This window comes from Chiloscyllium plagiosum, chromosome 30 (assembly GCF_004010195.1).
Source record: "Chiloscyllium plagiosum isolate BGI_BamShark_2017 chromosome 30, ASM401019v2, whole genome shotgun sequence".
NCBI lineage: Eukaryota > Metazoa > Chordata > Chondrichthyes > Orectolobiformes > Hemiscylliidae > Chiloscyllium > Chiloscyllium plagiosum.
Genome location: NC_057739.1, coordinates 8,782,343 through 8,805,078, shown reverse-complemented (window position 1 = coordinate 8,805,078; position 22,736 = coordinate 8,782,343). Strand labels below are relative to the sequence as shown.

Here is a 22,736-nt window from a genome sequence, read left to right as displayed (position 1 = left end):
CCACCTTATAACTATATTAAAATTAGTAGAACTGTGGTCACTGGCCACAAAGTGCTCCCCCAGTGTTACCTCCGTCACCTGTCCTGCCCTATTTGCCAAGAGTAGGTCAAGTTTTGCCCCTTCCCGTGTAGGAAGCGCTACATACTGCTTGAGGAAACTTTTCTGAATGCTCTTAACAAATTCCACCCCAACTAAGCCTTTAACGTTCCGGCAGTCCCAGTCTATGTTAGGAAAATTAAAATCCCCTACTATGACAACCTTATTGCTCCTGCAAGGCACCCCAATCTCCCTGCATGTTCTTGAGCAAGATTACAGACTGGAAATAATCCAAACGATTCATCTTGCAGCAAACCACTGTATATGTCAAAACTAATTAAAGTGAGCCAGTCGGTGGATGAAAAAGAGAAAAATAAATGACAGCAGCTTGCATGTATGTGATATATTTGACGTAGGGAAAGGTCCCATAAAGTATATGTGGAATGAACAGGAGAGTGGAATTAGAGCGAATAGGATAATGACTTGTTTCTGTGTTCCTGCTGCATTGTCACAGCCTTGAGTAATCATGACAAGGTGGAACGAGGCAGTACTCCCATTACACTAGATGGTGCTGTCAGGGAAAGGTCTCAAACTTTTCTCGGAGTGTTTTCTTTTGCTTCCATTTTTTCTTGTTGTTGTTTGTCCCAGCCAGCGCTTTCCTGCTGCAGGAGAAGGTGGGTTTCAGTGAGTGAGGGACCCAGCGCTCCCAGTGGAGTGTGGTAGCTACTGCTCCCTGACCGTCTGCGCTGGACACAGTGTTAGCCAGGCTGTTCACACAGGGCAGTCAGAAAAAGACATTCTCAAAAGCACTTTAAAACAATTGTTATCCATTCTGAAACACTGAACATCAGTTTTGTAATTGTCAGGAGTAGATCAATACTTTCCACAGCATTTAAAATGTTATACATACTGTTATACAGTATTAACTATTAATGTTATAATATTTAAACATTGAGTATTTATTAATGATCTTAAAAGGTTTTAGTTTTCCAGTAAGCTGTATAACATTGTTTTTGTTATTCTTGTCTTATTTTGTTATGCGAGATTAGTGTTTTACTGTCACTGTGATATCTGTTATCATTCGTTATTACTGTCAATATTTGTCAGTATTAACCATTGCTACTTCTGATACAGTATGAATGCTAGCGTGTTTACTGTACTCTGTATGTGATCTGATTGTTTTAGAAAAATACTACACTGTGTTATGGTGTACAGGATGTAACCAGCAATGTACAATGGTGAGTTTGTTATTGTGGAATACAGGATGTGACCAGCAATGTACGTTACTGTGTTTGTAATTATGGAAACTGAGAATCCTATAGCAAGAAAACCATTCAGTCTGTTATGTCTGTGCTGGCCCTCTGAAAGGGCTAATTAATTCTACACTGAGTTTCCCCATGTAGTTAGTAGTTTGTAGTTAGTGGCTCAGTGGTTAGCACCGCTTCCTAACAGCACTCGGGACCCAGGTTCAATTCCAGCCTCGGGTGACTATCTGCGTTGAGTTTGCACATTCTCCCCGTGTCTGCAAGGGTTTCCTTCCTCAGTCCAAGGATGTGTAGGAGTTGGGTGGATCAGCCATGCTAAATTGCTGATTGTGTCGTGGGATGTGCAGGCTCGGTGGGTTAGCTGTGGGAAATGCAGGGTTAGGGTAAGTGGGTGGGTCTGGGTGGGATGCTATTCAGAGGATTGGTGTGTGCCTAATGGGCTGCATGGCCTGCTTGCACACTGTAGGGATCTAATGATTATCGTCAAGTTTCCTTTTTTGAATGTAACTATGAAATCTCCTTCCACAACCTTTGTGGTTAGCCTGTTGCAGATTTTAATGGCTCATTGTGAGCTACGAAAGGAAACAGTTTCTCCTGGTGTCCTTTCCAAGCACCTTTTGACATCCTGTTAGGTTTACCCCGTCACTTCCCAAAGGGAAACAATCCTGGTTTCTTCAATCTCTCCACATGTCTGAATTTCCACATCCCAGGTACAATCCTGGAGGACCTCTTCTGTACCTGCTTTGAAGCCTTGACATCCTTCCTAAAATGTGGTACCCAGAACTGCACACAGTACTGCAGTGAATTGTGCAAGTTTAATGTGATTTTGGGTTCAGTGGCCTTATTTATGTAACAAAATGCCCATATACTTTCCTAACTGCCTTGTTGATTTGCCCTGCCACTTTCAAGTTCTCATGAATATCCCCCCCACTAGCTCCTTGTGTTGCTTTACCCTCTTTAAAATATTTCCGTCATACTGCCCACTCCTTGTTTCTCCCAAAATAACACCCAGCCACAAAAATCTGCTGTGGATGTTAATATATAATGTACATTACAGTATGTATTGTGTAAATATTTACTGTCTATTATGTTTTGTCTTTTGTACCTCCTGTACATTATGTGCACTGTATTATCTGCTTTAGGTCTAACTGTTACAATTAGCTCAGTTGGCTGGACAGCTGGTTTGCGATATAGAATGATGCCAACAGCATGAGTTCAGTTCCCACACTGACTGAGGTCACCACAAAGGTCCTGCCCTCTACCCTCCACTTAGGCTTGGTTGACCCACAGGTTAAACCACCACCAGTCTCTCTCTAATGAGCCTATGGTCCTTTTGTGCTTTGCCTCATATTTGCTGCATCTTGGCGTGAATGCTGTTCCAGTCTGCATTTGCTGTGGCGTTATCGTACGTGCTGCCTTTTCATGTTTGTGTGTGACTGTACTGACTGTTCTTTATCATTTCTGCACTTATTTTCAAGAGCATCTCTGGAAGATGGAAGCAGAGCAGCGGCCGCCCTCCATCGGGTCTCTGCTCATCCACACTCTCCCTCAAAGCCGCCAAAAATACCTTTGCTACACCCGGCCTGGCCATGAGAAATTCAACTTGTGGTAAGGTCATGACAGACAAGAAAACTATTTCAGGGAAAGAATTGTGAAGGCTGCACTGGGGATGTGCAGGCCTTGTTATAGTCCCATTGTCAGCTCCTCATCTTTGGGCCTGTCTCTGGGAAGTTATTTTTGATTTGATTTATTATTGTCATATATACTTAGGTACAGTGAAAAGTTTTGTTTTGCGTACATTAAGGTAATAGAACAGAGAAGATACAGTATTACGGCTGCAGAGAAGGCGCACAAAGAGCGAGATCAACATTAAATTTAAAAATTGAGAGGCCCACTCAGAAGTCTAATAACAGTGGGAAAGAAGTTGTTCTTCATAGAATCATAGAAACCCTACAGTGTGGAGGCAGGCCATTCGGTCCATTGAGTCCATGCCGACCCTCCAGACCCACCCCCACCCCCATCCTTTCCCTGTAACCCTGCCTTTCCCATGGCTAACCCACTAAGCCTACACATCCCCAGCCACTATGGGCAATTTAGTATTGCCACTCCACCCAACCTCACACCTTTGGACTGGATCTGTTGGTGCCTGTGATTAAGCTTTTGTATCTTCTGCCTGACAGAAACATTTAGAAGAGATTATAACCGGGGTGGAAGGGGTATTTGAATATGTTGGCTGCCTTAAAACAATGTTACAATCCAGTTCTGGAGTCATGTCCTGCTCCGCGTACAACAGTGTGCTACTCACTGCTGGTGCCTCCAAACACCAATTGAATTCAGCACACTGTGTGGTACAACACAGGTAATATCAGGTCAGATTTTAAAGGCATGAAGCATTTGTACAGCACATTTAAAAAAAAAGTTTTAGAAAACAGGTTCATCCCAGAATGCCCTAGTTTCAAAACTCACCTCCCACCCAAAACACCAAAACTTCTAACAATGTTCCGGTGCTTCTGCCTCTAATAACAAAAATAAGCAACAGCTCCAATGCCCTCACTAACTATTACCTCAGAATGTCAGTAGCTATTCACTTCAGAAATCTGAATGACCTGTAACTTCAGTAACTTTAAGTGACAGCAATTAGCAGTGATAGGAAATATATACATTATGCTTTACGTTACACATATTCTAAGTATTGTATAATGACCTGCTTTCAGCACACATTATAATTTCAAAATTTGGAACAACTTGAGAATAGAGTTAAATGGCAAAAAGGATAGAGACAGATTTCTGGACAATATAGGTACATTGGTTGGATTGGCTTAGAATCATGCAGTACAGAAAAGGCCCTTTGGTTCGTGGAATCTGTACAGCCAAAGAACATATGACTTCCTACAGTAGTTATACTTCCCATACTTGACCCATAGCCTTGAGTGTTCAAGCTCTCAGATTCAAGTGCTCATCCAAGTAGTTTTTAAAGATTGCGAGATTTCCCCCTTCAATCACCCCCCCAGGCAGTGCACTTCCTCCCCCACCCTCCTCTGGTTGATAACGCTTTCCTTAAGATCTTCTCTAAAACTCTTGCCTTTCACTTTAAAATTTTTCCCCGTTGTAATTGACCCTTAAAGGGGAACAGCTGCTTTTTATTCACCATATCCATGACCCTCATAATCTTTTATACCTCCATCAACCCTCTCTGCTCTGAAGAAAAGAACCTGAGCTTATCCTGCCTCTCTTCCTCGCTGAAATACTCCATCCCAGCCAGTCTCCTTTTCACCCCCCTCCAGTGCAATCATGTCCTTCCTAGAGTGTAGTGACCACAACTGCACAAATTGGCTCAACCTGTATAGCTCCAAAATGACCTCCCTGCTGTTATAATCTATGTCACAACTGACAAAGGCAAGTGTCCCGTATGCCTTTTTAACCGCCTTATCCTGTCACCTACAACAGGGATCTGTGGACAAGCATCCCAAGATCCTTCTGTTCCTCCATAGCTTCCTAGTCTCCTGCTATTCACTGAGTAATTTCTTGTCTTGTTCCTTCTTCCAAAGTGCAGAGATACAGTGAAGGATGAAATGATTCATTTTGACAGAGACAGAAAGGAGAGGGAACCTAAGTCAGTGGCACAATACTGAGGTAGCACTTTAACTGAGCAGAGACCCTATGAATATGTAAGTCTTTGATGATGACAGGTCAAATATATTCTGTTTAAAAGGATATGGCTTTATTACAAGAAGAGCCGACTCCTGGTTAGCCTCCAGCTTTTTTTTTTATTGATACGTTTGTGGGATGTGGACATTGCTGGCTGGGCCAGCGTTTATTGCCTGTCCCTAGTGGCCCTTGAGAAGGTGGAGGTGAGCTGCCTTCTTGAACCGCTGCAGTCCACCTGCTGTGGGTTGACCCACAATGCCATTAGGGAGGGAATTCCAGGATTTTGACCCAGCGACAATGAAGGAACGGTGATATGTTTCCAAGCTGGAGAATTGTGACCAATTCTGGGCACCACAAATGAGGAAAGATGTCCCAAGGCCGCAGAGACCGTGAAGAGGAGACTTCCCAGGGCATACCCAGGGTTGAAAGACGTTAACATCAGTCACATTAAATAATCAGAAAAGCTGGGATTGTTCTCCTCAGAACATAGAAGGTTATGGGGATAGAAATGTTCAAACTAATGTGTGGGTTTTGCTGAATAAGTCAGCGAAAGTAGTTTTAAGTAATACTAGGATTGACAACCAAAGAACACAGACCTAAGCGAACTGGCAAAAGAATCAGAAGTGAAATGCAGAAAGCAATATTTGAAAGGGATGGTGAAAGCAGATTAAATAGTAATTTTCAAAAAGATAATACATTAAAAGAAAATATTTACAGGACTGTGTTTACAGGTAGATAAAAACAATGACTGATTAGATTCCCGACAGCATGGAAACAGGCCCTTTGGCCCAACAAATCCATACCAACCCTCTAAAGAGTAATCCACCCAGACCGGTTTCCGTCTGACTTAATGCAACTAACACTACGGGCAATTTAGCATAGCCAATTCACCTGACCTGCACATCTTTAGATTGTGGGAGGAAACCCATGCAGACACGGGGAGAATGTACAAACTCCACACAGACAGTTGCCCGAGGCTGGAATCAAACTTGGGTCCCTGGCGCTGTGAGGCAATAGTGCTAACCACTGACCCACCGTCCTGTTCTTTTAAAGATGCTGGAAACCAGATTCTGGATTAGTGGTGCTGGAAAAGCACAGCAGTTCAGGCAGCATCCGTTGCAGGAGAGAGAAACTAAATGGATAACACTTTGAAAGAGCTAGCATAATTCATTGGTAAAATGGCCTCCCTCCCGTAATGCAACAGCAGCTCCCACAGTAACTCACTCATTACTAATGTAAAAAATAATTCTGAAATGGAGTAATGTAGAAATGAAACTCTGTAATGCCGATTTTAATTTTCAAACCTCTGGACTCTGTGCAGGAAATTCAGACTACCTTTTCTATATCTGGACACCTGGTAATATTATTAGTTTAATGAATTTAATAATTTGCAGGTAACATTTTTAAAAAAATGATATTGCCAAATCCAAGGTCTTCACAAGAACACTCCTGTAGCTTTCCCAGATTTTAAGGAACACAGACTTGCAGTATTCTCTCAACCTAGCTATTTGAGGGTGTTGATTTAGCACTGCATGCTGGGGGCTAACCACAAGAGAGCAGCAGTGACTTTCTTTGTGCTGTTCTGTGTCAGAAAGGGCCTGCAAATAATTGTACATGAGCCACCTGCGAAGATTTGGCATTGTTTCAGAACCCTGTGCAAACATCAGTATGTTTACGATGACTATTTAAGGAGCTTAATGCATGATCATGGGGGCTCTGTAAATTTGACATACTTTCAAGAGTTTTACCATGTTCAGAACCCATCTGTGAAGATTGACACACTTTCTAAAATCCCCACTGCCCTGTAAGGTATTGACAGTTCAGGGCTTTCTACAAACATTGACACATAGTCTGCAAGCACTGGCCTAGTTTGAACAACTCTCACTAAAACTTCCAACTGTGATCCAAACGTAAGCACCGTTATTACCGCAGATCTAAGAGTATCGGGGAAAGAAAAAGTTAAAATTTCAGACCTTTCTGATATGTGACTTGGAGGTGCCGGTGTTGGACTAGGGTGGACAAAGTTAAAAAAAATCACACAACACCAGGTTATAGCGCAACAGGTTTATTTGGAAGCACTAGCTTTTGGAGCGCCACTCCTTCATCAGGTGGTCACAAAGCTAGTGCTTCCAAATAAACCTGTTCGACTATAACCTGCTGTTGTGTGATTTTTAACCTTTCTGATACACAGTTTATTTCCTTTCCTTTCTCTGCTTTATATCTTAATTAACTTTTTATTATTTTACCATGTGCTTGATTTAGCTTTGCTTGACCCTCCTCCTCCTTTCTTTGTTTATTTCTCAACTCTGAAGCTACATTGCTATTATTCCCTAATGCCTCCTGAATCAATCCTTTCCTTGTCTTGCGATTATCAGCTTGCAATTCAAGTCAATTTCAGTGCCAGAAAAGTTTGGGCTCACATGAACTCGAGTTAACTGTGAACATAGTGAGATACCCTGTTGCAAGGAATTCTGGCCCAAGTTATTATTTTTCTGTGTGCAGTGGCTAACATTGTGAAAATCATAAAATAACTACTTTTATGTCTGTGTCTGCAACAACAATATACTGAGTCATAGATTATACAGCACAGAAACAGACCGTTTGGTTCCACCCGTCCACGCCAAACATAATTCCACATTAAGCTAGTCCCACCTGCCTGCGCTTGGCCCATATCTTTCCAAATATTTCTAATTCATGTACTTATCTAAGTATCTTTTAAATGTTTTAACTGTATTCACATCTACCACTTCCTCTGGAGGTTCATTCCACATACGAATCACACTGTGTCAAACAAAATTGCCCTTTTTGTTTTACATCTTTCTCCTCTCACCTTAAAAATATGCCCCCTAGTCTTGAAATCCCCCACCCTAAGGAAGAGGCACCTGCCATTCACCTTACCTATGCCCCTTTTGTATAAACCTCTATAAGGCCACCTCTCAACCTTTCACACATCAATGTAAAAAGTACCAGCCTATCCAGCCTCTCCTCATGATCCAAATGCTCTGTTCCTGGCAACGTCCTGGTAAATCTCTTCTGAACCCTCTCAAGCTTAATAATCTTCCTATAACAGGACAACCAAAGCTGACACAGTACTCCAGAAAAGGCCTCACCAACATCCTATAAAACCTCAACATAGCAACAAAAATAATAGAAAAACATCTTGATCTTATTTCAGTAGAGTTATGAAATCTTGATGGTAAAAACAATGACTGCAGATGCTGGAAACCAGATTCTGGATCAGTGGTGCTGGAAGAGCACAGCAGTTCAGGCAGCATCCAAGGAGCAGCAATGCTGCTCGTCGGATGCTGCCTGAATTGCTGTGCTCTTCCAGCACCACTGATCCAGATTATGAAATCTTGATGTCCGCTTGTCCAGAAGAAGGAGCTATCTGTTCAAATATTGGCATGAGCGCAGTGTTGCAGGGGAGCCCAGACCTGAATAATCTATTTATTCTCAGATCTGGATTCTAACTGAAAAGCTACAGTGCTACCAATTAATCTAAGCATCATTGGGCTCAGGCACACTTTCTTTGGATCTCCAGAGTTGTCAGGAGAACCTATTACTCTGAGCTGCTTACTGAATGGTCTCCCTCAGTTGAAAGGGCTCCTCTGTGCTAAGAACACAAGGAATAGGAGTAACGGTAGACCATTCGGCCCATCAAGCCTGCTCCATCATTCGGTATGTTTGTGAATCATCTTGGGCTTCAACTCCATTTTTCTACCCACTCCCTAGATCCCTCAGTACCCTGAGGGACACCAAACCTCTGTCTGTCTTGGCCTTAAATATTTCCAACACTGGAGTGAAAGGACCCTCTGGGCTGGGAATTCCAATGATTTACAACACTTTGTGTCAAGGAATTTATTCTGATCTCATTTCTAAATAATCGGTTTCCTGTCGTGCGACTGTGTCCCTGGTATTTCCTGACAAATGGGAACAATCACTACCTTATCAAGCCAGAATCTTGTACGAGTCAGTGAGATCACTTATCGTTATTTCAACTCCAGAGAATATCAGCCCAGCTGACTCGATCTGTCATCATTGACTGACCCTTCATTCGAGGGACAATGATGTGAACCCTCACTGTGTCACCCCCATTCCCTTTTGTATGGAGACCAGATCTGATCGCAGAATTCCAAATGGGGTCTCAACCATGAAGCAAAACGTCTTTGTCATTTTGCAGTGAACACCAACGTGCCACTATCTCTCCAAACATGCTGTACCTGGAAACGAATTTTCTGCATTCCTTGTACAAATACACAAATCTGACTGAATATAAAGGCCTTTTTGAAATATATTCTATTTCTGCCTCCTTACAAACAAACTTGTTTTCATCTATTAAGATCCAGCAGGGTTTTCTGAGACTAAATGGAATTACGGAGTAGTTCATTGTTATATGATAATTCAAGGATAAGGTGAGGAAAACTGCACAGGGTGTACGGGGAGCAAGCGATCTGTGGTGTTGGAGTTTTGTGAAGAGTACACATTGCAATGAAACACTGACGAGAAAGGTATATGACCGGACTGTGTCTTCCTGTGTTTGATAAACTGAGCTAATCCTCTTGTTTCATTCTTGCATGTGTGACTCTATGAGAGAAAGTACTGATGGCAACTATCTCCATTTCCTTCGCAGTGTTACAAATGTTGTGGATGTTTGGAGCACAGGTTTCAGTCCACAAAAACTAGAGGAACATGTGAGTACCAGGGCTGTTAATTTTGTTTTAATAGTGTGTTGTCCTGCTGTTTACAGCTGGTCATATGTCTTTTGCAATGAAAAATCTTGCATAAGTACCTATTTACAAACCTTATTTTCTCTTGTCAATATTTTGGAGCGTGTTTTTACACTGACATTTCCTTTTTTAAACGTGTTCTGTTAATTGTCAGTGTAGTACCAGGTCATGAACACCAGGTGGCCTTATCAAGCAGGCATCTGAAGTTTTATTTTTATTTCCTAATCGCCCTGTTCCGAGTTGCTAGTCCACACCTCTGGAGCAGCTGGGACTTGAACACAGCCTGCTGGGCCAATGATAGGGACTTTTACCACTGCATCACAAGGTTCTCCACTGAGACCTGCATGTTCTGTAATTGGCATGTTTCGCTTCCTCTAACTCTTCTCTTGCCAGATTTTACTCCTCATACTTTGCTGATAACATGCCAATTGCTAGTAAAAGCAGTAACCTACTATCATCAATGCTGTCAGGTATTAAGAACAAGTGAGGAGAGTCTCAATTCATCACCAAGACAGTTTGCTGTCTCTCTGAGAGACAGATTCTGTTGACTTAGCATTGATCCTGTGATCGGGGATTTAGTGTCACAGAGATGCACAGCACAGAGACAGACCCTCTGGTCCACTTCATCCACACCAACCAGATACCATAAATTAATGTTGTTCCGTTTGCCAGCATTTGGCCCATATCCCACTAAACCTGACAGATTCTGTTGTGGATTGTTGCTGTCATGGTCATGAAACTTTGGAATCTTCTTCCTAACTGGACTTATTCGCCCCTGTTCTCTGCTTGGTGACTCTCCATGGTAACATGGTAGGGTTTGAGAACCTCCATTGTGGGCTGTTTAATGTTTCATAGTGGTAGAAGCAGACGTAGGTCATTTGGCCAGTCGAGCCTGCTCTGCCATTCATTAAGATCATGGCTGATCTATCTGGTGTATGTGGAGGAATGTTGACACTCTTAGAATCCCTACAGTGTGGGAGCAGGCCATTCGGCACATCGAGTCCACACTGACCCTCCAAAGAGCATCCCAATCCCACCCACCCTATCCCTGTAACCTTGCATTTCCCACGGCTAATCCACCTTGCCTGCATATCCCTGGACACTACAGTGCAATTTAAGCATGGCCAGTCCACCTAACCAGCACATCTTTGGACTGTGGGAGGAAACCGGAGCACCTGGAGGAAACCCACACAGACATGAGGAGAATGTGCAAGCACCATGCTGTATACTTTTGCTTTAGCCTGATATATTCTCCTCTCCATTCGCTGTCTGCTGTTGTTTTGCCTGCCCCAAAGACTTCTCTCAGCAGGAATGGGGGTATGAGGTGCATGTGCTGACTGCAGTCCTCCTCCCACATCCCTGCGCTGACTGATGTTCGGGAGTTTGACTGCTTTCCCACGTTCCTCTTCCCAGTTCAATCTGGCTTCACGCCCTGCTGCAAGATTCATCAGCGTTCCTCTTCACTGTCATCAAGCTCAATTCTGGACAGTATTCACTTTCTTTTTTCCCTTTCAGAAATCCACACATGGCGTGAAAAGCTGCGAAGAATACAACTCCAGGACCAGGTTTGTAACCATCAGTCCATGGGGGAGAGGGAGAGTTGATGAAGATATAAGAAAATAGGATCAGGAGTAGGTCTGTCAGCCCATTGACCCTGCCCTCCCATTCAGTTGGCTCATGGCTAATCTGTACCTGAACTCTTTTTTGCTATTCTCAGCTCTGTATCTCTTGACACACTGATCTAACACAAATCCTTCATTCTCAGTCCTCACAGTTCCAGGAAATACAAGCTTTTGAGAGAGAGAGAGAGAGAGTTTCAGATTTCTACTCATCGTTTTGTGAAGAATTGCTTCTGGAATTTGCTCCTGAATGGCTCGCTGTAATTTACCAGCTCTGCTCTGCATTTTTGATTTCCCTCCAGTACAGAAAGCAGTCTCTCAACAACAAGGAGGTGGTACAATTGCATGGAGGTTAGCACTGCTGCCTCACAGCGCCAGGGGCCTGGGTTCGATTCCACCCTCGAGTGACTGCCTGTATGGAGTTTGCACATTCTCCCCGTGTCTGCGTGGGTTCCTCTGAGTGCTCCAGTTTCCTTCTACGGTTCAAAGATGTACAGGTTAGGTGAATTGGCCAGGCTTAATAGTCAATAGTGGCCAGGGATATGGCAGGCTAGGTGGATTAGCTGTGGGAAATGCAGGGTTATAGAGATAGGTGCTGACTCAATGGGCTGAACTGCCTCTTTCTGCACTGTAATGATTCCATAACTATCCTTTTAACATTCTGACACTTCAATCAAATCACCGGAGTATCCTGTGGCCTGTCCTGAAGCTTGCCTATAATGGGTGTTCACTCACCAGCAATGGCTGTTGATGCCAGGCAGACTGTCCTGGCAAACATTTTACCGAATGGGAAAACGGAGAGGAGACAAGGTTGCCATGCAACTGTGCCCATCAGGTCTGAAGCAACGTTACCCATAAAGCTGGCATGGAGAATTCTGGTGTGCCCCATATTGTAGGATTCACTGAATTCTGGTGTGCTCCTGTGTCTCTACCACACTGCATCTGGGAGATGATGGACCAAGGTCACAAGAGGGGCGAGAGAAAATATATCGATTGACTTGCGTTGATATAGTGTACTTCATTACTTCGGGATGCCCCAACACATTTCACAGTCCATAAAGTGCTTTTGAAGTGTAGCTCCTATAGCAGGAAATACGGCATCCAGTTTGTACACAACAAGCTCCCATGATCAGCAATGTGGATAATCTACTTGCTTGGTGCTGATTGAGAGATATTAGGCTAAGATGCTTAGGAGGAAATCCACTGCCATTCTGGAAATAACTCTATGTGATTGTTTGTACCCAAAGTTTGAATAAAAGCAAAATACTGCAGAAAGCTCAGAGAATTACTGGAGAAACTCAATAAGGCTAGCAGCATCTGTGGACAGAGGGACAGAATTAACTGTGGGCTTTGGTTGCCTGCCTACCCTGAAAGATGCAACCTCTGAAGTATAGCCCTCCCTCAGTACTGCCTCATCGGCTTTGATTATACACTCATGTTTCTGGAGCCTTAAATCCGTGTCCTCCTGGGTCTGAGGTGAGAGTTCTACCAGCTGGGCTCTGCTAGCATCTAAACAGCTGGGATTCCATGCCAACTGCTGTCGGCCATTTGGTTAGCCACAAACCACATGCAGGGTTGCTGGTGCTCGGCTGTACAAAGTGACAAGGCAGAGGAGAATGAGCAGACAAGGAATTAAAAATGAAGAGGAGCAAGCCATTAGAGTTGTGGAAACAAGCCACGGATGCACTGTGAAACTCAGAAAACTGCTTTGTAAAACAGAGAGCTTTTCCTGTCTGCTGGTGAGGTAGAATCAATGAGCAGTAGTCACACTGCAGACTGAGGTATTTACTTGAACAATACAGAATTGACAGCGTCTCGATGCCTGCAGAGGGATGTGAAACGTATGTGACCCGACCTGTTAAGACTGGATATGCTGGGACTTCTTTCACTGGCATGTAGGAGGTTGAGGAGTGACCTTATAGAGGTTTATAAAATCATGAGGGGCATGGATAAAGTGAATACCCTTTTCCCACTGGTAGGAGATTTCAAGACTAGGGGGCATATTTTTTAAGGTGAGAGGAGAAAGATTTAAAAATGAAGGACAATTTTGTTTTGCATTGAGTGTGGTTCATGTCTGGAATGAACTTTCAGAGAAAGTGCTAGATGTGGTACAATGTTTAAAAGACATTTGGATAAGTGCATGAATAAGGAATGTTTGGAGGGATATGGGTCAAGAGCAGGCAGGTGGGACTGGTTTAGTTTGGGATTATGGTTGGGGTAGACAGGTTGAACCGAAGGGTCTGTTTCTGTTCTGTATGACTCTGAGACACTGATTCTTATTAACCTGCTGGGTGGTTTTCCCTCTTACTTTGGCCCCTCCTCTCAACAACCCCATGTTGGGTTACAGGTAGGGATGGGCGAGGTGTTGGGGTGTGCACCAAAGCCTAATATATAGGGTGTCCACTGTGCCAAGATAGGGAGTCAGCTGTGCTCACATCAGGAGCAGCCTGGCCTAAGAGCGGAAGTGGGGCCTACGATTTCTATCAAGATTAGAGTGGTGCTGGAAAAGCACAGCAGGTCAGGCAGCATCCGAGGAGCAAGAGTGTCGATTTTCCTACTCCTCGGATGTTGCCTGACATGCTGTGCTTTTCCAGCACCACTCTAATCTTGACTCTGATTTCCAGCATCTGCAGTCCTCACTTTTGCCCACGATTTCTTTTCAAGCCCCTGGTTACATCTGCATGATCCCAGACACAGTGCAGCTCCTCCCAGGGGCTCCAACTCCCACTGTGGTAGCTCAGTGAGTGCTGACAAACCCACTGACTGGAAAGGCTTCAAAACCAGTAGACAACTTGGCCCTGTCCTGTGAACAACCATACGTTCAGCTGGATTGTGATCAGGAGTGGGAACTTGTGCTGGATTCTATCTTCTTCATTGAGAGAAACCACACTTCATGCCAATAGCCCAATTGCTATCCCCATTGCAGCTCTCACAGCAGTTAATCGAATCATTCCTGATATCCAGCAGGAATGGGAAGGGAACCGTGGAGATGCGAGTTCTTTAGTCCTGCTCAGCTAGGCTGCTAAATGGTGTCTGTTGAGAAACCACGTGAAAAGATACAGATGGTACTCCTCTACATCAACTACATACTCTGCTGTCAGAAGTTAATGGTAGGGACCATATTGCTACCATTCCAATTTGGATAGCATTGGAATCTACAATTAAAGAAGTCGTAGCAATCCATGTAGTAAAGAATCACACGATTGGAACAAGGTAACATTAATGAAAGGGAAATCTAGCCCAACAAATGTAGCAGTTGATTGAGGATGTAAGAAGAGAGTAGAGAAAGGGAGACATGTAGATGTAAGGAATACGAATTTCCAAAGGACATTTGGTAAGAGGCCACTCTAAACTGTCAGTACACAGCATAAGTGTTCGTGGAGTTGGGGCTAATACGTTACCGTGGACAGTGGATTGGTTCATAGGAGGCAGAGGTTAGAGTTTGGGATAAATGGGCCCTTCAAGTTTGTGATTGGAGTTCCTCAGCCATTTACAAAATGACTTAAACAAAGAGGCAGAAAATACTATATCTTAAGTTTGTTAATGAAACAAAGCTTGTTTAGTATGCAAACTGTGAGGAGAACACAAAGGATGGACAGAGGTGATGTTTAAATGTGTGGGCTTCAGGGTGGAGTACAATGTGGTTGGGGGGGCGGGATGTTGTGAATCAATGTTACAGCTAACATTCACTGCCTCTTCCACAGGGATGCTTTCGAGAAGGGCGCTATCAGCCTCACGGTTCTTGACAACATCGCCATACTGAAACTGAGCCAAGATGACCAGGGGCTAACCTTTGACCTCTACAAGCTGTCCCTTTCTGAGGCTAAGGCAGAGATCCAGTCAGTCATGTTTCACCTGGTGGATCAAGTACATCATTTACAAGACCAACTCAAAGGTGCACAGGGCATTACTGATGGGGACAGAAAAGGGACAAGTATCTGAAAAAGCTCCCAAAAAAACTTTCTTTTTTTAGGGGTTGCAGACATTGTTCATTTGGCCAGTAGCAAAGTCTTAGCACAACACAACCTTTTAAAAAGATGTTAGCTTTGTTTAAAAAAAAATTGCTCGCGGGTTATGCTCAATCTGCCTATAACTCTGTAAACTAGCTGGCTGCCAATTGCTTGTCTGCCAATTTGATCTAAAATTGCTTGTTATTCATTTTTAATTCTCCTTCCCCTCCTGTTGCACTGACCAGCTAATGATCCATTTATTCCTCTTTATTTATTCCTCAAGCGGTTGTCCTACTCCCTGGTCCTTACCATTAACTTCTGGTAGCAGCGTATGTAGTTGATGTAGAGGACTCCTTGTGGACTCTCAACAGGCACCATTTAGCAGTCTAGCAAGCAGGACTGAAGAACTCACATCTCTACAGCTCCTTTCCCATTCTTAAGGCATCCTGCAGTACTTTCCAACCAATATCATAGAATCCCTACAATGTGGAAACAGGCTATCTGACCCAACAAGTCCACACCAACCCTCCAAAGAGCAACTCACCCAGATCTACTCCCCTACCCTATTACTGTACATTTACCCCTGATTAATGCACCTAACCTACACATCCCTGAACACTATGGGCAATTTAGCATGGCCAGTTCACCCAACCTACGTATGTATCTTTGGGAGGAATCCGGAGCACCCAGAGGAAACCCACGCAGACATGGGGAGAATGTATAAACTTCACACAGACAGCCGCTTGAGGCAAGATCAGAGGTCTCGGGCTCTGTGAGGCAAGAGTGCTAACCACTGAGCCACCGTGCTGCTAAATATGTTTGGGATATGATAACAGGATACTCAGAAGTTCATTTCGGCAGAGTCAACATGGCTTAATGAAAGGGAAATTGACTTTGACAAATTTATCAGAGTTTTGCTTTAGACACAGCTAGCAGAATAGATAAAGGGGAGCCAGTATACAGTGTACTTAGATCTCGCATTCAGCAAGGTACAAAATAAATGGTTTTATATAAAATGAGGGCTCCTGGAATTGGGAGTAAAATATTAGTAAACTTTAGTTAATGGGCATAAAACAGAGGAATAAATGGATCATTTTTGAGTTTACAAACATTAACTAGAGAGATGCCACAAGGATCAGTACTAGAGCCTCAGCAATTTGCAACATGTGTATTAATGAATTAGACAAAGAGACCAGCGTACAAGATAATTGGCAATGTTGCAACTTACAGTTTTCCTTTATATTTCTGTACATTTAAGGGCTGATTTTCCATAGTAAGGAGAGTTGGTTCAGAAAGGGAGAAAACAGACTGGTCTTTGACTTGAACTATGAAATACAAATAAGCAGTGTTAGAAGACAGACTGACTCCCACATCAATAAGTGGATGACCAGCTACAGAACAATAATGACCAACTAGATAATCTGTTTAAGTTTCTGGTTATTGGATAAACAATGTGTAGGACACTGAGCGAACTACTCTGCTTTTCTTGAAAATAGTTTTTTTCTGACATTGTTTATGTCAACCTGGGAGGGGGTAACTCCATTTGAAGTCTCATCCCAAAGACATTAGCTTCAACGGTGCAGCACATTCCCTTTGGATACATGGTTACAAGGAGACCAAGGCTGGGAACTGAGTATTCCAGGGTTTGCAGCATTTCCTCAAGATAGACTGAATGGAAAAGGAAGAAAAGTATTCCTGATAGTAAACGATAACATAACAACAATAGTTTTTTTGTTTGATTTTAGCTCAGAATTGAATTGCACAAAGTAAAAATATGAAACTTAAAAAAAGCAAGGCTAATTACATGAGTATGAAGGAAGCAAAGGCTAAAATGATTGAATAAATGGTATGGTAATAAACAGTGGGAAACACTTAATTAAATGATTCAAAACATTCAACAAAAATACATTCTATTAAAAAAAGTTCAGTGAGGAGACTCCATCTGTGACATACGAGAGAAATTAAAGATATTAGATTCAAATAGCAGTAAACTCAACAATTAGAGAGATCTAGAAGGCAATAAAGAAGAGCAACTGAAGAGTTGGCTAACAAGGGAAATATTGAAAACAAGAATCAATTACCCAATGATATAAAAATGAATTGTACAAGCTTTTACAAGTGAGCAGAAAGGAAGAGAGTGCTAAAGTAAACATTGATTTCTTTGAAGCAGAGACATGAAAAATTACCGTGGAGTTGAAGAAATGGTAGAGATGTTAAACAAATAGTTTGCGTCTGTCTCCATTATCGATGATACAAGTTAGATGCTAGAAATAGAGGGTATCCAAGGAGCAAATTAAAGTGCAGAACTTAATTCACAGGGAAAATGTGCTGGAGCAATTGAAGGGACTAAAATGTAATCAATCCCTAGGAGCTTACATCTGAGCATTCTAAAAGAAGTAGCCGCAGAGATTGGGTTATACTGGATACGATTTTCTAAAGCTCCCTCGATCTTAGAGCAGTTGGAAGTTAGCAAACGGATCACTGCTCATTAAGGAGGGGAGATTAAAAGCAGGAGATCTACGTTGGTCATCAGAACAAAAACCGAAAGAACTGCAGAAGCTGTAAATCAGAAACAAAAACAGAAAAGCTCAGCAGGTCTGTGAAGAAAAATCAGAGTTAACGTTCAGGGTCAGCGGACCTGAAACATTAAATTTGATTTCTCTCCACAGATGCTGCCAGACCTGCTGAGCTCTTCCAGCAACTTCTGTTTGCGTTATTGGTCATCAGAAAATTGCAAAAATCTACAGCTGATGAAAGTTTTAACCAAGTAGTTAGAACCTCATAGCGTAATCAGATAGAATTGACATGGTTTTGTGAAAGAGGAGCTGTTTTTGGCAAGAAGGCTGAAAGGTGATTTGATAGAAACATACAAGGGCATTTCGGCAAGTGAGGGAATCTGAAGTTTGGCATCATAACCTCAGACTAATGGGATAATCATTTAGGACTCACTTAGAGCGGTAGATGTTGTTTACATGGACTTTAGTAAAGCCTTTGATAAGGTTCCACATGGTGGACATTGAGTGAAGTTACATCATAGGGGATTCAGAGTGAGTTTGCCAATGGATACAAAATTGACTTGATATTGGAGGCAGAGGGTAGTGGTGGAGGGTTGTTTTTCAGATTGGAAGCCTGCGACCAGGGATCGGTACTGGGCCCACTGTTATTTGTCATTATAATTTGGACAAGAATTTAGGAGGTGTTGGTAAGTTTGCAGTTGACACCAAAATTGGTGTTAGAGTGGACAGCAAGGAAGGTTATCTAAGATTACAAAGAGATGTTGATCAATTGGGTCAGTGGACTGAGAAGTGGCAAATGGAGTTTAATTTTGATAAATGCGAGGTATTGCATTTTGGTAAAGCAAACAAATGCATGACATATACAATTAATGGTTGGATCCTGGATAGTGCAATACAGAGAGACCTAGGGGTTCAGGTACATAATTCTCTGAAATTTACATCACAGGTAGACAGGGTGGTTGATAAGGCATTTAGCACACTTGCCTTCATTGCTCAGACCTTTGTGTACAGGGGCTGGACATCAGGTTGAGGTTGTACAGGACGTTAGTGAGGCCTCTTCTGGAGCACTGTGTCCTGTTCTGGTTGCCCTGTTATAGGAAACGTATTATTAAATTGGAGAGGTTTCAGAAAAGATTTAAGAGGATATTGCTGGGAATGGAGGGTTTAAGTTATAAGGAGAGGCTGGATAGGCTGGGACCTGTCTCACTGGAGCATAGGAAGTTGCGGGGTGACCTTCCAGAGGTTTATCAAACCATGAGGGGCATAGATAGGCATATTTTCTCTAAGGTGGGAGAGTTCAAAACTAGAGGGCATATTTTTAAGTTGAGAGGAAAAAGATTAAAAAAGGACATGAGGGGCAACATGTAAGTGGAATGAACCGCCAGAGGACATAGTGGATGCAGGTACAGTTTTAACATTTAAAAGACATTTGGCTGGTTTGAGCAAATCAGAACGGTGAGACAATGATATTAATGATTATTGGGTGAGTCGTCTCCCTGACGAATAATGCCCTGATACATGTGTAAGAATATAACTCATCTTTCTCCCCACAGCCTCGGAGGAAAGTAACATTTTAAAACTTGATAAGACAATGGAGAGGACACAGAGGATGTTTCTAGCAGGTAAGACCAGTCATGAAGCTTTGATCTTTACAGGTGTTAAAAGTTTTTTTGTGGCTCCTGCACTTTCCCTCAGGACCCATCTCTGCACAATCAGAGCATTCAGTATTTCAGTGCAGTGGAAAGGGAATCTGACAAAGAGATCATCAAAACGGAACATTTTTACAACTTCTTTCACAGGATATAAGCTAGCTAGGTCATTTGTTGCTCATCTCTAACTGCCTTTATAGTGCTAGTTATCTTCTTTCTCAAAACCCCTGTAAGTCTACGTGGTATAGGTTCTCCCATAGTAGTGTTAGGAAGGCGCTTCCAGGATTTTGAAGGAAATGATATTGTTCCATTTGACTGAAAGTACAGATTCGCATAAAAAGATTACCTCTATTAATATTGCTGGGTAGATTGAGAAAATCGGGCCTGATTGACAGTTTTATGATGGTACGATAACAATTTTTTTTCTGTGATCACTTTTGGCAGTAGTTCATTATTTACTTGCACAAGATATAGAGGTGTCAAGCACTTCATCTCAATTAGTAATACTTCTGCTGGATGATTGAGACTTTTTAAAGTTGTAGCAACATCACTGTTTTAAAGATAGTCATGAATAGGTACTTTTTACGGCAGTTCCATTATGCCCGATTTACTGTAGAGTTATTGGTTATGTGCAGAGGGTATGGCAGCAGCATGGATATGGAGGTGCCATGGGTTAGCATGGAGGCTCTGAGAGGCAGGTTGGTGGGCTGTGTGAGCTGGGTTGCAGAGAGCAGGAGAGGGTATGACAACTTCAAGGGCCTAGAACACAAGTCAACTGAGTAGATTTTTGAGGAAACTAAGGTATGCCATTTAACTAGAATGGTGTGGCTCTTGGCTGTCTCTGTGGCCAGAGAGTCAATTCCAGAAATTCAGTCCAGACCCCATCCCAGACCTTTGTACCAAAGCAGATCCGCGAAGTCAGACAATGTGCCAACTTGAGCTTCCCCTTGTCTGAGCAGTGAAAACCCTGCCCAAGGGGCATGAAGTTTAAGGCAGAGAAGTATGGGGGGATACATTGTTCTAGGATGAATCATGGGAGATATTGAATTAAAATGAAATAGTGTGGTTTTCAAGGAGCAGGGAAGGAAACCTGGAACCTGTGTTTTTAAGGGTAAGAACACAGATTGAGTGGTCTACTAGAAAGACTTATTGGATCTTTGGAGTCATAAGCAAGAGTACGAAAAGCAGGGAAGCCAAATATAAGCGTTCTAAAACATTACTGAGGTTTCAGCTAGAATATTGCAATTTGTTCTGGGCACAAACATTATGGTTTAATCGGTAGATGAAGGCCTTGGAGAGGGAGCTGAGGAAATATAGAATCTCTACAGAGTGGAAACAGGCCATTCAGCCCACTGAGTCCAAACTGACACTCTGAACAGCATCCCACTCAGACATAAGCCTCTGCCCTAACCCCCATGACCCCACATTTCTCATGGCTAATCCGCCTAGCCTGCACATCCCTGGACAATGTGGGCAATTTCCCATGACCAATCCACATAACCTGTACATCTTTGGACTGTGGGAGGAAACTGGAGCACCCGGAGGAAGCCCACGCAGACACAGGGAAAACATGCAAACTCCACACAGACAGTCACCCAAGGATGGAATCGAACCCGGGTCCCTGGCACTGTGAGGCAGCAGTGCCAACCACTGAGCCACTCGAATGGAAACAGGGATAACAACTTTTACATACATGAGAAAATTACAGAGGCTGGGGCTGCTCGCCTAAGCAGAATTTGAGAGAAGATTTGATGGAGGTCTTCAAAATCATGAATTATTTTGATTAAACCAACTTGGGCAACTTGTTTGCAGTGGCAGGCAGCCTTAACTAGAGGACACTGATTTAAGATAATGTACGAAAGAACCTGAGGTAACAAGGGGAATTTTTTAAAAATCCAATGACTTGGGATGATGACCTGCAAGGCACAGAAGTACAGTGGAAGCAGATCCAACAAGAGCTCTCAAAAGGGGTTTCATGAAAAGTGGAAAGGAAGGAAATTCAAGAGCTCCAAGAGAAGAACAGTGAGGCACTTCAGTAATTCCAGCACTGGCAAAACACAAAGTCATTGCTGAATTGCCTCCGGAGCTTAATCATTCAAACATTCCATGATTGAAATCTATTGCTCTTTGCTTATAGAGTATGATTCCAAGAGGAAGGGGCACGGACCTGAATCTTCACCAGTCTCCAAGAAGAGGCTTGCAGGAGAGTCCCTGATAAATCCAGGCAGCAAGAGGTAGTGTCATCTTCTGATGATTAATGTTCCACCAGCTTTGTGGGTGCAGTGTGATATCAGATGTGGGGCCATCCACTGTGCGATATGGGACCTCCCACTGTATGATATGGGACCGTCCATTGTGGGATATGAGGCTGTCCACTGTGTGATATGGGGCTATTCACTGTGTGCTATTGGGCCGTCCATTATGTGATATGGGGTGTTCACTGTGTGATATGGGGCTGTTCTCTGTGCAATATGGGGCCATCCACTGTGTGATATAGGGCCGTCCACTGTGAGATATTGGGCCATTCACTGTGCGATATGGAGCCATTCACTGTGCGATATGTGCCATTCACTGTGCGATATGGGGCCATTCACTGAGCGATATGGGGCCATTCACAGTGTGATATCAAACCCTCTACTGTGCGATATTGGGCTATTCACTATGATATGGGGCCATTCACTGAGCGATATGGGGCCATTCACTGAGCGATATGGGGCCGTCCACTGTGCGATATGGGGCCATTCACTGAGCGATATGGGGCGATCCACTGTGCGATATGGGGCCGTCCACTGTGCGATATGGGGCCGTCCACTGTGCGATATGGGGCCATTCACTGAGCGATATGGGGCGATCCACTGTGCGATGTAGGGCCATTCACTGAGCAATATGGGGCCGTCCACTGTGCGATATGGGGCCGTCCACTGTGCGATATGGGGCCGTCCACTGTGCGATATGGGGCCATTCATTGAGCGAAATGGGCCCATTCACTGTGCGATATGGGGCCATCCACAGTGCGGTATGGGGCCATCCACTGTGCGATATGGGGCCATCCACTGTGCGCAATGGGGCCATTCACTGTGTGGTATGGGGCCGTCCACTGTGAGATATTGGGCCATTCACCGTGCAATATGGAGCTGTCCACTGTGTGATATGGGCCCATTCACTGTGCAATATGGGGCCATTCACTGTGCGATATGGGCCATTCACTGTGCGATATGGGGCCATCCACTGTGCGCAATGGGGCCATTCACTGTGTGGTATGGGGCCGTCCACTGTGAGATATTGGGCCATTCACCGTGCAATATGGAGCTGTCCACTGTGTGATA

General features: G+C 43.4%; 1 protein-coding gene across 3 annotated transcripts in view; it reads left to right on the top strand.

Annotated features, from left to right (window-relative positions):
• Nucleotides 1–920: 920 nt before the first annotated feature.
• Nucleotides 921–22,736, top strand: part of paxx (PAXX non-homologous end joining factor) — a 33,094-nt gene continuing 11,278 nt past the window's right edge. The window contains exons 1-7 of one of the 3 annotated variants that reach the window (XM_043719921.1): nt 921–1,028; nt 2,780–2,909; nt 9,580–9,640; nt 11,192–11,241; nt 15,000–15,190; nt 19,315–19,383; nt 21,548–21,644. In XM_043719921.1, coding sequence (XP_043575856.1) covers nt 2,794–2,909; nt 9,580–9,640; nt 11,192–11,241; nt 15,000–15,190; nt 19,315–19,383; nt 21,548–21,644 — 584 coding nt within the window. In that variant the 5' untranslated portion in view covers nt 921–1,028; nt 2,780–2,793. Of the gene's footprint in view, nt 1,029–1,096; nt 1,275–1,739; nt 2,910–9,579; nt 9,641–11,191; nt 11,242–14,999; nt 15,191–19,314; nt 19,384–21,547; nt 21,645–22,736 lie in introns of those variants that run through there. The other 2 variants (XM_043719920.1, XM_043719919.1) reach the window with 2 other exon arrangements.